The sequence below is a fragment of the Pelophylax lessonae genome, assembly GCF_965119305.1.
Source record: "Pelophylax lessonae genome assembly, chromosome: 3".
Classification (NCBI taxonomy): domain Eukaryota; kingdom Metazoa; phylum Chordata; class Amphibia; order Anura; family Ranidae; genus Pelophylax; species Pelophylax lessonae.
The window spans coordinates 170,111,727-170,123,793 of record NC_138770.1 but is presented as its reverse complement, the minus strand read 5'-3'; the positions used below and the strand labels follow the sequence as shown (position 1 = coordinate 170,123,793).

The 12,067-nt window shown below is 41.2% G+C and overlaps 1 protein-coding gene across 1 annotated transcript in view; it reads right to left on the bottom strand.

Annotated features, from left to right (window-relative positions):
* Positions 1-421: 421 nt before the first annotated feature.
* The window catches only part of IL20RB (interleukin 20 receptor subunit beta), an 80,254-nt gene continuing 68,608 nt past the window's right edge, over positions 422-12,067 (bottom strand). Inside the window, exons 5-7 of the mRNA XM_082252397.1 lie at positions 9,633-9,783; positions 6,392-6,531; positions 422-965 (exon numbers count right to left, since the gene is read on the bottom strand). Coding sequence (XP_082108523.1) covers positions 825-965; positions 6,392-6,531; positions 9,633-9,783 — 432 coding nt within the window. The 3' untranslated portion in view covers positions 422-824. The remainder of the gene's footprint in view (positions 966-6,391; positions 6,532-9,632; positions 9,784-12,067) is intronic.

The window sequence follows — 12,067 nt, the reverse complement described above, 5'->3', positions numbered from 1 at the left end:
CTGTGCACAGGAAAGGTGATAAAATGCTAAAGTAAGAAAGTCCACTCAGTGTATATAAAACTGAGTTTTAATAAAATAGAGGGAATCCACACTCATTTTTTTTCTATAGGGCTCCATGGTAGGCCTGCAGTCTCTTGTCTCATGACTCAGTGTAGTGCAACCCCCCTTTCACTCTTCAATACATGCAATCAAGGCTCTTGTCTGGTCATGCAAAGGGTGCTGCTTAAAACAGGAAACACATGGACCTGGACTTATTCAGCTCAGTTCCAGGACCATTAAAAAAGGAATTCAATGGTATCCATCAGCATTCGGCTAGTAGAACAGCAGGCAGCTCAATATAAGAACTAGGATGAAAATTATAATCTCTCACTTTGTTACCTTAGTCAGCTTCAGTGTAATCTATGTCTGGATAAATTGTACACTACCAGCTTTAAAACTGGGGAAAATCCAGTTGCAAAAGGAACGTATTAAGTCCATGCACAAAGTGCTGACCAGAAGCAACCCCATTTTAGCGAAATCAGGGTGTCCTCTGGTCCTCTGTACATACAGTGACATAAAAGTTGTAATTGTAAGAATTCATAGCTAGGAAATTGTAGTCCCTATTTATCTCCTTTTGAGAACCAACCAGAGGTTTCTGCCATTATCAGTTTTTCTTCATGTCAATTTCACAGTTTGAGTCCAATACAATTTCTTTTCTCCAACATTCTTTAGAACTGTAGATCTTCCAGGACACTCGCTGTGTCTTCTTTTCTGTTATTCATGTTATTGACAAATGAGTACTGAAGGTTTTATGGACTTCTAGTAGTGTTGTCTGTTATGAAAGGTCATCGGGATATCTCACATTTATCTGTACATTTCTCCTGGGAGGTGATAAGATCATGAAGCTCAGCAGTGTTCACTGATTCACATTTTTCTTGACCTACGTAAAAATTGCTGGCCATTCCACGTCCAGTGTAGGGTCCATTCTACAAAGGCAATCATAAAGAGTATCATAAGTAAAACATTTTTCCCCCTTAAAGAATTCAAGGTAGATACTAAAATAAACCTTAATTAGGTCCATCTATGTAAATAAAATAAAATAAAAAAATACTAGCCATTTTAAAGCATACAAAGTGCAAACAGTTACTTGAAGTCTAACACAAGGCACCTGCACTTTAACACTGTTGTTAGCATTAAATTAGGTTCATTTTTAAGGCAACAACTGCCACATAATGGGGTTCAACCTAATAACCAAGAGTTAGCTACAAAAATAAAAATTATGTTGACAGTAGCCAAGTGCAAGAGCAGTTATCATCATTTTGTTTGCCTGCAGGACATAAAATACACTGCTCAATGCTTCCTTGGTAGAATTCAGCTACACCTGGGAAGAAGCTCTCCATCACAGCCAATAGAACATAGCAAAAGTGTGCTCACCAAGTCAACATCTCTGCTTAAAGCGGTAGTATACCGCTTTTTGGGATTTTTAACAACAGGTAAACCTATAATAAGGCTTAACTGTAGGTACAAATAATATCTCCTAAACCTGCACGGTTTAGGAGATATTTGCACTGCATGCAGCTGCTGACGCGAGCGGCGCATGCGCTCTGAAGGTCCGGCGGACCTTCAGAGTTCCTTGCCGGGAAGTTGCCGGAGTGACGTCATCGCGGCTCCGGCCAATCACAGCGCCGGACCTGCCGAACCCGGAAGAGACGCAGAGGGAGCATGTCAGCTCCCACAGCGGTGTCCGGGGTTCCGTGTCGGGGCTTCGTTCTAAGGTAAGTGTTCCATAATGGGCTAGTATGCGATGCATACTAGCCCATTATGCCTTTGTCTAGCAGGGTTTTTTTTTCCTTTGAGTATACTACCGCTTTAAACAACTTATCACACATTAGGGTAAAAGACACTGGCACAGGCCCTTGGTCATATGTAAACTGAAGTGTCAAAAGAAATAGCCAAACCCCTTCTACTTCTTCCCACAATTCATTGGTTGACTTAATATCTACCATTCTTTGCCAGTGATATACAATACATATTATGCACAAATGAAGTACAGTGTGATTTAGCTACCTCTTTAGATACCCATGAAAGATGACAGGCCTCAAGCACAGGTTTTCCAAACACTTGATGAAAAGAAATCAGTTTACTGCAGAAATTTGTGGACAGTCGTTGCATCGATGCCAACTGACCCAGATTGGCCTGGGACAGATCTGCATCCTGGAGCTCTGTCACAACATCATCCAGATTTTAGTTACTGAGCATGCGTTCAAAAAAAAGGTAATAACTGAGGGGATGGTAGTTGCAGATAGGCATTTCCTGCATATTTAGAGGATGGACCGCACCAGAAAGTGGATGTGGTTTAAGCAGGGTTGCTGATAGAATTTGTGGGGCCCCCGTACAGACTACCTGACAGGGTCCCCACTCCAAGAAAACATTAAAGGTATATTTTGATTAAAATACAATAAAATCATTATTAACAGACACAAATACAACATAACTCACAGAATTCCTGCTAAATCTAAAAGATAAAACTGAGTTGATAAATAAATCTCTGTGTGTGGGGGAGGTGTTGGGGCATATGCACATGGGTGCTGTGGTCTGTGAATCAGTGGTTCATTTATGTGGCTTGAGCCACCTGGAGCTGCATGAACACAGCTGCAGGTCCTAATCTGACAGACGTGGGGGTGCAGGTGTACAGCCCGGACACACAGTGTGCATTTGGGGGCCGCTCAACTGCACATCTGTCCAATTTGGGTCTGCGGCTGTGTTCATACAGGCTCTGCATCCCCATAGAATGACAGGTGGTTCCAGCCCAACCCCTTCCTTCACACAGCCAGAGTACCTGTGGGAATGAGCCCCTAATTATATTTTTCTAACCTAAAAAACAGATCTCTCCAGTGGTGTGCTGTCACTACTAAGAGAGATCCCATCTTCATCTGGTCTTCTTTTTGGCTTCTTGAGTTCCAGTCATTTGGCCAAACTGTGATGATGTAACTCCCACGTGTCATGGTCACAGCACAGCTCTCTCAATGGACGGTATGTCATCCATTGAGAGCGCAGTGCACATGCGCTGGTGCTAACACCGGCTGCTACATTTAGGAGATATTCACTGTACCTACAGGTAAGTCCTATTATAGGCTTATCTGTAGATCTGTAGATAGAAGATAAAAAAAGTAGTTTACTCCTGCCAGATCAGATAGTAAATGGGTAAATAGAAGGAGTTAATACATGGATGCAGAGGGAACAGACAGTATAGGGGAGAAGAAGCAAAGTTGCATAGGTCAGGGAGCAGTCTGGGGGAGAGGAGTGGGAAGTCCAGCTATATAAAGCACACTAAACTGCACAGGGACAAGATAACAGGCAGCTATGGAACCGGTGTTACAGTAAATTCTTCACCCATGGGAATGCAGCTGATCAGCTGTAACTGTGTCAGGAAGACAGAGCAATGGGGGAGAGAGATGAAAAATATACAGGCTGAGACAAGGAGTATAGGAAGAACTGCAGGGAGAGAAAAAGAATTACAGAAATAACAAACTCAGGAGCAGAGCTAATATTAGAGCCAGGGCTGGGAGGGGTCCCACACAGGGAGGGGGATTAGTGAGGGACAACTGTCTTAGGGTCCTTTCACACGGGCTTCCTGATCTGGTCCACCTGTCAGTTTTTCAGGCGGACCTGATCGGATGCACCATGCATCCCTATGGAACAGCAGATGTCAGCGGTGACATGTCCACTGACACCCGCTGCTCTCTGATCCAATCCTGTCCATGAAATCCAGACGGATGGAAACCCTATTTTCCATCCGTCTGGAGGATCGGATGGGATAGGATTGGATGAAAACGGACAGACGGTCCGTTTTCATCCAATTTCCCACAGAGGAGACGGGACTCTGACAGGTCTGTCTCAGCACAGTGAGCGGAGACAGACCTGTCATCCGTCTGCTCAGCGGGGATCAGCGGATCAATCCCCACTGAGCAAAACGGAGTACGACAGGCGGAAAGCCCATGTGAAAGGACCCTTACTCAGGAGAGATCAGCTTTCAGGTGCTGGAGGTAGATTTCTGTAAATGTTGTTCATCACTAATCCCCCTACCTGTATGGGCCCCCCTGTTTGCTCTGGCCCCCTACAAAGAGGACTGGTGGCCCCCCCTATCAGCGGCCCTGGGTTTAAGTGTGATCAACTGGGAAAGTGGGCATGTCAGTGTGGGCATGAACAGGGGTGACATTATCCATAGGTATTGTTGGTAAGTACTCCATTGCCAATCTCCATCTAAAAAGCTGAAGGACCTGTTATTATGATTCCCTAACTTTAACATATATGTGAAGCCTTACCTTGTAAAACAACTAATTTAGTTTTAAAAAGAGATGCAAGGCAAAATGTACTGTATGTAATGTATATGCAGTTTATAAATGATCACATGACCTCCGTTCTCAGCTGCATAAAGGACTTAGAAAGATGGGGGTGGTGACTGTAGGGAGGAAGGGTGTTGGCAGGAGGCAGAGAAACAGCAATACACTAATCTTCCCAATAAAAAATGTGCAGAGGATGTGTCAGCATAAGTCTGACCATTGGAGTACAGGCAGGCTGTGCTCCCAAGTGGAATGCAAAAAAGAATACTGACCACACCGGGATGGATGTTCTCCCATGCCTAGCATGATCAGTTTGAAACGGGAAAGCAGAGGGACTGGCAGGATCACCAAGTATTTCACACAAAGGAAACAATACAAAGAGCACAGGATGTGTTTGCATACAACTACACGGTACACTTATTAAAGCTAATCCCTTGGGAGAAGAATATGTTGAGGGGTGTGGGATTTCTGACCTTCTTCTGAAAATGCTTTATACCTGGCTGTCCCTGGTCCCTGTATACTTTCTTCATCACAGATCCTGGACTGACATGCAACAGTGAAGTCAGAGTAAAGGTAAAATTATTTTTCTGCATACTTATTCTGGATCCATGACTCTGTACTGAAGCCAGACAGTACCCATGACTGAAAGGACATTTCTGTTTTCTGGATTTGATGTCAATGTCCACCCCATATTATTCATATCATGACCCCTTACAAGTGAGTACACCCCTAAATGAAAATGTCCAAATTGGGCCCAAAGTGTCAATATTTTGTGTGGCCACCATTATTTTCCAGCACTGCCTTAACCCTCTTGGGTATGAAGTTTACCAGAGCTTCACAGGTTGCCACTGGAGTCGACCAATGGCGAGGCCTGTTCTGAGTGGAGTCTGTCCTGTTAAACCATTGTATGGTCTTGACCACTGTGCTGCAACTCAGTTTCAGGGTCTTGGCAATCTTCTAATAGCCTAGGCCATCTTTATGTAGAGCAACAATTCTTTTTTTCAGATCCTCAGAGAGTTCTTTGCCATGAGGTGCCATGTTGAACTTCCAGTGATCAGTATGAGAGAATGAGAGCGATAACACCAAATTTAACACACCTGCTCCCCATTCACACCTGAGACCTTGTAACACTAACGAGTCACATGACACCGGGGAGCGAAAATGGCTAATTGGGCCTAATTTGGCCATTTTCACTTAGTGGTGTACTCACTTTTGTTTCCAGCAGTTTAGACATTATTGGCTGTGTGTTGAGTTATTTTGAGGGGACAGCAAATTTTACACTGTTATACAAGCTGTACACTCACTATTTTACATTGTAGCAAAGTGTTATTTCTTCAGTGTTGTCACGTGAAAAGATATAATAAAATATTTACAAAAATGTGAGGGGTGTACTCACTTGTGTGAGATACTGTATGTTACTTTAAGTACAGTCTGGGTGACCGCAATAAGTGAGGTCAGATGGAACAGATATATTCATCTGCATGCTTTATTTCTGCATAAGACGGTGTTAAAATGTGAGGATCAGCATGACAGCAAGGCAACTTGAAATTAATGAGTAATGTCAGCCTATGTATTTTTAATTTTTTTCATCAGAGACTTCTGTAAATCGACAAGTAATACAGTTCACCCTCCTATAGCAAGTCAATACATAATATATTTAGGTGATCAGTCTAAAGTTAACCAAAGTCTCCGGGTTACTTCACATTGCACATCATCAGTACCTTCTTAGAAAAATGATTATTATAGAACTGCCTTATGTGATCTTTGAGACTCATTGCAGTTGAATCTGGGACTATTTATGGATTTTTTTTCAGCAAATAGCAGTGAAAGAAAACCTTTGTTCTGCTTGAAAGAATTGAAGCTGGACAGCAGATTCGGCATGACAGCCAGGTAACTACTGTTTGTACAAGGAGAGGTCAGCAATAGTAGCCTCTAGGTTTCCAGTAAGCTGACACAGGTAGCAGGGTTCCTTCATGCTTAGCATCAGAACTGTAACTATCCAGGACCAAGGATCAATCTTCTTATAAAGCAGGGGTGTAAGTACATTAAACTGAATGATCTCTTCTTACCAATACATCAGGAATGTCTACTTGTGGGCAGCAGGAGTCTCGCAGCACCCTGGTAACTCTTCTTGCTGCTAACGCCAATGGCACCAAAGCAAACACAAATGCAGATAGAAGGCCAATGATCAAACCTTTATGCTCAAGTACTATAGAGAAAAAAAGGATGATTATTGCAAAAAATAAATTGCAAACTGTATATCTTACCAACTGTAAAGTACATCAAAAATACAGACCATACCAAATCGTAATGTGTGCTGAGTAGTAGAGGCTGATGTATCAATGTGAAAAATAGGGGAGAGGTAAGTGGCCCTGCCCAATGTAGATATTATATACAAATAGTATGTAAGGGTCACTCAGGCACTTTATATCTGACCCTGGTTGGGAACTAGCACTTTAATAATTATATATGGTGACATGTATCACAGTTTGATTTATTAGCACCTAGTCACTCAGTCACTTTATACAGATCCCATTTGAAATTTGCACTATAACATTATATAATTTTTCTGATATGGATTATACTTTTTTGACTTTTATTATTCACCACTAAGTCACTTTCAATTGTATAATATATTATGTTTAAGTTATAACTCTGTGACCATATTTACTTATTTCTTCGGGCTATACCCTCTCCCTTACATACTATTTGTATATACGCAATATCTACATTGGGCAGTGCCACTTACCTCTCCCCTATTTTTCAGACTTTACTATACATCCCTTTGGATTATAGATAGGAGGTAGGCTGCAGCCATCACTCCAAGTTAGTTCCTTTATCCTAGCGTGGATCTTCCTTTCTTTAATGTATCAGGATGCCAGTATTTACAGTTGTCAATATTATCCTACAGCCACCGATCAGATTCCAATTTTCAGATTTCAACTGTCCATTTCAACTGTCAGATTTCCTTTAGATTAACCAAAACCATATAATATGAGGTCAAACCTAAACACTTTCAGTTTGTATGCAATCAGGCAGGCCCTTGCACTACATAGAAAAGGTAAATCTAAAGGAAATTGAATAAGAAAATTGTATAAGGTATGGCCATCTTTAGTCCGTAGGGTTCAATATTCAGTTGGCCCACCCTTTGCAGCTATAACAGCTGCAACTCTTCTTGGAAGACTGTTCACAAGGTTTAGGAGTGTGTCTATGGGAATGTTTGACCTCACAAATGAGCTTCTGGAAGAATGATCAAACATTCCCATAGACACACTTCTAAACCTTGTGGACAGCCTTCTCAGAAGAGTTGAAGCTGTTATAGCTGCAAAGGGTAGGACAACTCAATATTGAACCCTACAGACCAAGACTGGGATACCATTAAAGTTCATGTGCGTGTAAAGGCAGGCATCCTATTACTTTTGACAATATAGTGTATAGAGATCTGTGTTAGTACAGTGAGTAGCACTGGAAATGCATAAAGAAAATAGTGCTTAATTGATTTGTACAATTGTAGGTGGTGTTAATGTTAACAAGGTGTTGGAGATTACTGGTTTATATTCATTTACCCTTGGCACCCTTGGTACAGCTACTTCACTTGTGCTTATTAGAATCTATAATCTTTTCATAGAGTTAACTAGACATGTGAGAATAATTTAGTTATAAATCAAAATTTGGACAAAATTTTCGTTATTCACAATGCTAATGAACTTCAGTGAATCGGAAATAAATTATATTGAAAACAACTAATTAATTTGTATTCCTTTGTTTCATTCATTTGCAATTTCAGAGGGTTTTGTAAGTAGAATAATATGTGTCACACTCTGCATTGTTATAACTGGCCAAAGCCAATATCAGAAAACATCAAAGGTGCATGAAAGTCGCATTGAAGATGCAAGTCATAAGCAGGTCAAAATGCAAAATTGCACTGGAAGTCACACGACTGGGGTCCCAGCAGTGTGAACCGAGCCTTATTGTTTGAAGCTTCCAAAATAGCATACAGAATGAATCCGAATCTCCCGAAATTACTTCCGAAAATACGAATCAATTCAGAACAATGAATATATAAAAGGAATCCAAATATACTAAATGAATTCCGAAAATAAAATATTCTAGCATAAGGAATATGACGAAAAAAAGTGATTGACTTAACAAATGAATCCAAACCTAAAATGTTTTTTTTTGCCAGCACATCTCTAGAGTTAACGGCTGCCCACCAATGGTATTTTAGGTGCTTATTGGAAGAAAATAAAAACTACACAATGAAATGTGAGTGTGGTGAATCATTTTTCTGTCCTATTGCCAATGCAGCCACTGTGGTGATGCCAAATGCTATTGCTGGCTCCACTTTACAAGATCTCATTGTGTAGATATTCTAACTGTACAAGGCTAACATCATTTGGGCAGTCTCCAGAAGTCTTTATAATATTAGGTTCATCTTGGGCATTCCTCCTGTAGACTTTTGTAATTTGGCAGCTCGCTTTTTATAGAATTTTGGGAAGGGTTGCAGGTGTAACATTTAGGATTGGTATAAGTTTAAAACACTGAATTGGCTGTGGGATTGTAGGACAATTACCTCCAGATCTCTACAACATCTACAACAAGACAAGAAGGATCACCGCTTAGACCCAGTGAGCCCTATTGCCTGTCTACCATGACAGCCTGCCAATAGATTATAAAGGGCGGAACAGCACTCCAAGATCCGCTTCACATTTCTATCATTCTTGGATCTGCATAGGAATATCACTAGTAGGGATCATTTTGGTGCTGAGCATATCATATCAGGAAAAATACATCTTTCTAACCAGACCCCTATGTGCACTCTATTTGGCCCTGTATTGTGATCAAATGTATCTAAAAAATAAAATGTTTTATCACGCACAATACCACTAATAAAAGGGGCCATCTTAAACAGATGTCATAATCCCACAGAAATGCAAAAAGGAGTAAAGGCTCCGTTCACACTTGTGCAACTTTGGACGACAAGTCGCAGTCCATTATTTCTATAGAACCCGTTCATATCTATGTGACTTAAAGTTGCTGCGACTTTGAAAAGTTTCCTGTACTTCTTTGATGCCACTTGAATAGCAGAGTGTAAAATTTACATCAAAGTTGCACTCCAAAGTCGCACTCAAAATTGCCTGACTTTGGTGTCGCACAAGTGTGAATAGAGCCTAAGATTCCCAAAGGAAGTATGTCAGTAATGAACTGTTCACCGGCTGTTTCCTCCAGGAATTAACAATACACAGTTACAGATTTTTTATAAATCAGATTAATGCATTGTGTTTGTAGAGTTTATAGCTATTACGTTACCTTGTACTTTAACACACACTGAATCACTCCTGCTGCTGTTCTTGCTTATAGGTATTGCCAATGCAACCACAGACGCACAGTACTCATGCCCTCCCACTAGCTGATCGAAGGAAGTGGATGTAACCTTCCTACTCAGCTTCATGTTCTCCACCTACAAATCAAACCAGCATTTAAGTCACACATGTATAGGAGGTGTGTAGTCAGAGCACATTACATTCAAATGAAACTTTTTCCATTTTGTCCTTCAAATGCAATGTTTTACTTTCTCATTTAGTCTATTTAAAAAGCGTCTCTAAGCAACTCAAATATTATAAATTTGTACAGAAAATCTCGCAATATAACCAGATATCCATGTTCAAAGATGCAATAAAAAGTATATGTCACCTACACACCAAAATGCTTGCTAAAAGCTTGTGTGTGAAACAGGAAATTGCCCCACATTGAGCATTTGCTGTGCTGTAGACATATACAGTACTTTGTTGGATCTGTCTGCAGTGGTGACATCCGTTGTTTTACCACCAACACCCATCATCCTCATGTCTGTACACCGTATAGAATGTGCCTGGTCTAGTGCATTGTTCGTACTGTACATGGACCCATTCATGTTGCAGAGCATGCACCATATGTGTCTGGATACATCTATCAGCATTATGCGATTAAGTTCTTCATGATTTTCATAGTGATTATTCTCTTCGTCAGAAAACAAAAAAGTTAGTTTAGGGTTATTTTTAAGATTGGCTGTTAATGCAGAAATATGGGCAAAAAAACATGCATATAATACAGCCTGTCCCTAGCATGACCACAACAGTTTTTGTTTTCTAAGTCTCCCCAGTTACATGGAACTTCGCTCTCCCAATCAACATTGATCATTTGTAACCCTCATGGTGCTAGCATTACTGAATAGATTGGAAAGTATACTATATTTACTTGTTTTAAACATCATATTTAATTGTTTTAAACTTTTTTTTTCACATTTCTTCAGTTACTTCCTGGTTTCTTGCCTAGGCAAATTATGTCATACATCCCAGGAGTCTTCAGGAGGGAAGGTTAGGAGGGGAGGATAGGAGAGGAGGGGGGGGGGGGGTTCTAAGCTAAGCACACACTCTCTTGAATGCTTGCTTGAGCTAAGGAAAGATGGATTCCAGGGAGTAAAAATGTTATGAATCATCTGCCCTTACTCAAGATGGCCAAGGCCAGAAATGCTAGGGGGGTTGTTTTTCAACGTGATTTCTTAACAAAAGAAAGCACGGGGGACATGGATGGATGGGGGAATTTGCTTTGAATATTAAAAATAAATTAAATAGTGTTTTTAGTTCGTGGTGCTCAGATGCAGTGAAGATCCACTTTATTTTTATTGCCAGCTGACCTGCTAGAAGGTAACTGGCAATAAAATGAAACTCCCTATAAAAAGCCAAGCTATCCAGCAAAATTGGCTGGTACAGGGGTTGGACAAATCATATACTGCTGGCAGGCTTGAGCATAAAGGTCAGCTTTTACTTTTACCCCCTTCCTGCCCGGGCTAATTTTCAGCTTTCAGCGCTGTCGCACTTTGAATGACAATTGCACGGTCATGCAATGCTGTACCCAAGCAAAATTGTTATCCTTTTGATTTAAAACAGAAAGAGCTTTCTTTTGGTGGCATTTAATCACCACTGGATTTTTTGCTAAACAAACGAAAAAGACCAAAAATTTTGAAAAAATGTTTTCTTAGTTTCTGTTCTACTGATGGGCACTGATAGGCTGCACTGATGGGCACTGATGAGGCGGCACTGATGGGCATGGATTAGGCAGCACTGGTGAGGCTGCACTGATAGGCAGCACTGATGGGCACTGACAGGCACTGATAAGCAGCACTGATGGGCATTTATAGGCAGCAATGATAGCTGGCAATGATAGGCATCATTTATAGGCACTGACAGGCAGCACTGGTAGGCACTCACGGGCACTGGTTGGCTGCACTATTGAGGCTGCACTGATCATCAGGGCCCTGATGATCAGTGTAGATGTCCCTTGTGTGGATTTGCCGGTTATCAGCTCTCCTCTCCTCAGGCGCTGTCAACGTGAGGAGAGGAATGCCGATAACTAGCAAATCCTGTTTACACTGTTATCAGCTGTGATTGGCTCTTTACCATAATCTGTTATCAGCTGTAACCCAAGGACACAGCGATTACAGATGCCTGCGAATGCACGCTGCAGAGACCACACGAGAAACGCAATCACGGGAGGATGTCATATGATGCCCTCCCGGCAATGTGTGACCAGATTGTAGCCATTGTGTTATTCGGCTATAACACGGACGCAGAGTTTAAACCAAAACTAAATTCTCCTTTCCTTTTCAGCCAAGGAAGCTGCAATCTTGGCTTCTGCTTGATCTGTACCTGTCATGGTGCTTCACATGTGATCAGTTATGACACCAGCCTTTTGATAATATGACA